Raw genomic sequence first — 3,988 nt, 5'->3', positions numbered from 1 at the left:
TCTGCAACTGGATCTTCTGCGGCAAGAGGTTCACCCGCTCCGACGAGCTGCAGCGGCACCTGCGTACACACACGGGGGAAAAACGCTTCGCCTGCCCCGTCTGCAACAAGCGCTTTATGCGCAGCGACCACCTGAGCAAGCACGTCAAGACTCACAGCGCAGGGGGAGGCGGAGGCCCCGGCACCGGGGGTCCAGGCTCAAGCATTGTTCTCTGGACACTCCGAGGCTTCAGTCACAGCTTGACCTCTTTCTGCTTCTGATGACACCATTTACCATAACAAAAGTGGCTTTTTCAAGGAATTAGCTAAAAAAGGGGGGAAAATGTGGGAGCCCACCCCCCTCCTGGCTGCAAGGAGATGAGAATGGACAGATTATCTGGATCTGAACTCCTGGGCCACAAGGGAAGAGGGGGGCCAGAATGGAGCAGGGAAACTGCAACCTTTTGTCTCCATCCCCTTCGCTATGCTAGACTTGCTTGATCCATATTTCAGACTCCATTGAGCTCCAGGCTTCATCATGCAATCCTAAAATATGCCAGTGAGCGCCCATGTTTGATTGTAGGTCACCAGACATTACTGCAATGGATAGCACCCTCACAAAGGCCTAAAGGTCCAGTACACTGGAGCACCCCTCAACTGGCAGCTGCTGTCACAGTTTTGTAGGTTGATTAGTGTGCTGGGATGTTTCAGCTAACAGGTAACCACGTGATGTGTTCATTGGGACTAAATAGTGGTATGTTTGTCGTTTTCTCTATGAAAGAAACAAAATCCTACGTGTTTGGAATGCATCCTTCCCAGTCATTTCACTGGAGGATCGGTCTGTAGGACCAAATGGGGTGTGCAGGTGTGAAGATTATTTACTAAAGAAGTTTGAAAGTCCATCAAAGACACCATTTTTTTTTCAGAGAGATGGGAAATATCGAATTAGATGGACTGTTGTTAATCTCTGCTTAGTAAATACAAAATAAGAAGTTACATGTGGAAGTGAAACTTCAAACTTCACAATTCTACAACATCCTCTAGATTACAATGAATTTTCCTGCACACATGAAACTCCAAAAATCCCACAATATCCTTTAAATAACATCTCATTTTCCTGCACAGGTGAAAACCCAAATTCTACAATATTGTTCTGATGACATGTAATGTTTCTGCACAGGTGAAACTCCCAAATCCTGTAATATTATTTAAATATTATCTGTTTTTTCCTGTACACCTGAAACCCCCCAAAATCTACAATAATCTTTACATATTATCTGATTTTGTTCTGCACACCTGAAAGCCCAAAATCTACAATATTCTTTTAAATAACGTCTAATTTTTCTGCACACCTGAAACCCCCCAAAAATCTACAATATTCTTTAAATATCATCTACTTTTTCTGCACACCTGAAACCCCAAAAATCCACAATATTCTTTAAATATCATCTAATTTTTCTGCACACCTGAAACCCCAAAAAATGTACAATATTCTTTAAATATCATCTAATTTTTCTGCACACCTGAAACCCCCAAAAATGTACAATGTTCTTTAAATATCATCTAATTTTTCTGCACACCTGAAACCCCAAAAATCCGAAATATTCTTTAAATAATATCTTATTTTTCTGCACACCTGAAACCCCCAACATCTACAATAATTTTTAAATAACATCTAATTTTCCTGCACAGGTAAACCACCCCAAATTCTACAATATTCTTTAAAAACATCTAATTTTTCTGCACACCTGAAACCCCCAAAAATCTACAATATGTTCTAGAAAACATTCTAAATTTCCCGCACTGGTAAATCTCTAAGTTCCAAAGTTCTAAAATAACCTCAAGATAAAATCTAATTTCCTGCCAAGGTGAAACTTTGTTTTCGGAATTCTATAATATCCTCTATGTAACATTTAATTTTCCTGTATAGGGGGAACCCCAACATTTTAAAATATCATCTAGATAAAATCTAATTTACCTGCATACATGAGCCCCCAAAATTCTCTAAAATCCTCTAGGTAACATGTCATTTTTCTGTATAGGTGGAACCCAAAAATTCTGAAATATCCTCTAGATGAAAATCTAATTTACCCGCATAGGTGAAACCCCAAATCTCTATAATATCCTCTAGGTTACATGTCATTTTTCTGTACAGGTGTAACCCCGATATTCTGAAAAATGCTCTAAATAAAAATGAATTTACCTGCATAGGTGAAACCCCAAATTTCTGTAATATCCTCTAGGTAACATGTCATTTTTCTGTATAGATTAAACCCCATAATTCTGCAATACCCTCTGGATACCATCCAATTTACCTGCATAGGTGAAACTCTAAAATTCTATAACATCCTCTAGATAACATCTAACTTTCCAGTACAGGTGTGGAAAAATAAATCTGCATTATCCTCTACATAAAATCTACTTCCAGTCCTCCACTTCACATTGGTAGTTTTAGAAATGCATCACTGAAATCACCAAGTCCCTTTAAACATGGTCACCGATTTGCTCACTTTAACCTCATGGCCAAAACCCTTCCCATAAACTCAATTCTATACAAGCAAGTCCTGGGGAATGTCATGCGGTTTTTCAAATCCCCCCCCCCCTATGGTGAGTAGAGGAGCTAAGTACTGAAGGCGATTTTTGTATAGTATTTTTCTTGTATATTAATGACAGTAAATATTTGAAGATATATAGGAGTACAATGGAGCTTCTTTTTTTTGTCACAAAAATATTGAGTTATTGTTGCAGGTCACTGCAGTCTTTTTATGATTAATATTATTATAAATATTTTGTTTCTTGAAGTGTACATCAAACAGAAAATGCACTTTGAGGATCTAGTTTTGCTTGAATATGACTTTAGATAGGTATAAACTGTAACTGAGAAATAAAAAAAAAAAGACACTATTTCATAAAATGTTCAATGACATCTAATTTAACTGAGCATGTACTTTTCGCTGGCAGTTCTGCTGTAGCTAAAAGTGAGAGTCCTTTATTTCATTACAAGTGGGTCAGGCAGACTTCAATCATGTATTAATAAACTGTCAGAGTGAAACTGAGCTGTCTTTGGGCTGTGTATTTCCTGCTTTTACCATCCACAAAAAAAATAATAATGTTCACCCCCGATTTTTTATTTTTTTTGCTAAATGTCTTTTGGCTACTGACCACACTACAGCCATAGTTTGCAAACTTTGCAGACTGTCTACTCCTTGTTGTAATGTTGAAATAATTTGAATATTTCACATTGAAATGGAAAAAAAAAACCTTTCACTGGGACGTTTAGATTGCATTCTAAATGCATGAGATGTAATTGGTTTTATTTGTAATATTTTAAATAATGGAATTAATAAACTCTGAAAAAATGGGGAATTCCTTATTTGTGTTTATTATTATTATTATTTAATTTCTATGTATTAGCCCTTTCGGAACTCATAATGATTTTGTAGGCTACCTGCCCCACTTATGTCCACTTGCTCCTCACATTATGGAGACAAGTCTGTATTTTTAATGTAGTGATGAGTTTGGTTCTCTCAACTGAGTGATGATCAGACTTTTGATCCCGACAACCCGAAAAACTATTAGCCTGTAACAGTGGAGCAGAACCTTGCACCCATTACTTGCACCAAGACTGTAACAGAGATTCCCCTTGATATATGTGCTCCAAGGTTATCTGCACGTCATAAATTTAAAGCTAAACTAGTTAGAGCCGTGCACATTTCAATGGGAAACATGACCTGTAATGTACAGGAGCTGATATTAATCCCGGGCTCACAATGAGTACATAGCCGGGGGCACTATCTGCTAAGCGGCGGTCTATCGGGGGCACTTAACACTTGTGGATTACAGGCGAGAAAAGATGATGGAAAGTTATTTTTTTCTTTGCAGATAATTTTTTGTCTTTTGCATAATAATTATAATTGGTTTTACAGTTATCACAGTGTATGCAAGTGCTCCTCTAGTTCACATAGCTGCTACTATGTATAAATATTGTGACACAATTATAAATAATAAAA

General features: G+C 37.5%; 1 protein-coding gene across 1 annotated transcript in view; it reads left to right on the top strand.

Annotated features, from left to right (window-relative positions):
- SP8 (Sp8 transcription factor) overlaps positions 1 to 260 on the top strand; it is a 3,304-nt gene extending 3,044 nt beyond the window's left edge. The window contains 1 exon segment of the mRNA XM_018576315.1: positions 3 to 260. Coding sequence (XP_018431817.1) covers positions 3 to 260 — 258 coding nt within the window.
- Positions 261 to 3,988: the final 3,728 nt, after the last annotated feature.

Source organism: Nanorana parkeri, unplaced genomic scaffold (genome assembly GCF_000935625.1).
Source record: "Nanorana parkeri isolate BGI_ZX_2015 unplaced genomic scaffold, ASM93562v1 scaffold64, whole genome shotgun sequence".
Taxonomy (NCBI): Eukaryota; Metazoa; Chordata; class Amphibia; order Anura; family Dicroglossidae; genus Nanorana; species Nanorana parkeri.
This window is presented reverse-complemented; position numbering and strand designations above follow the sequence as displayed.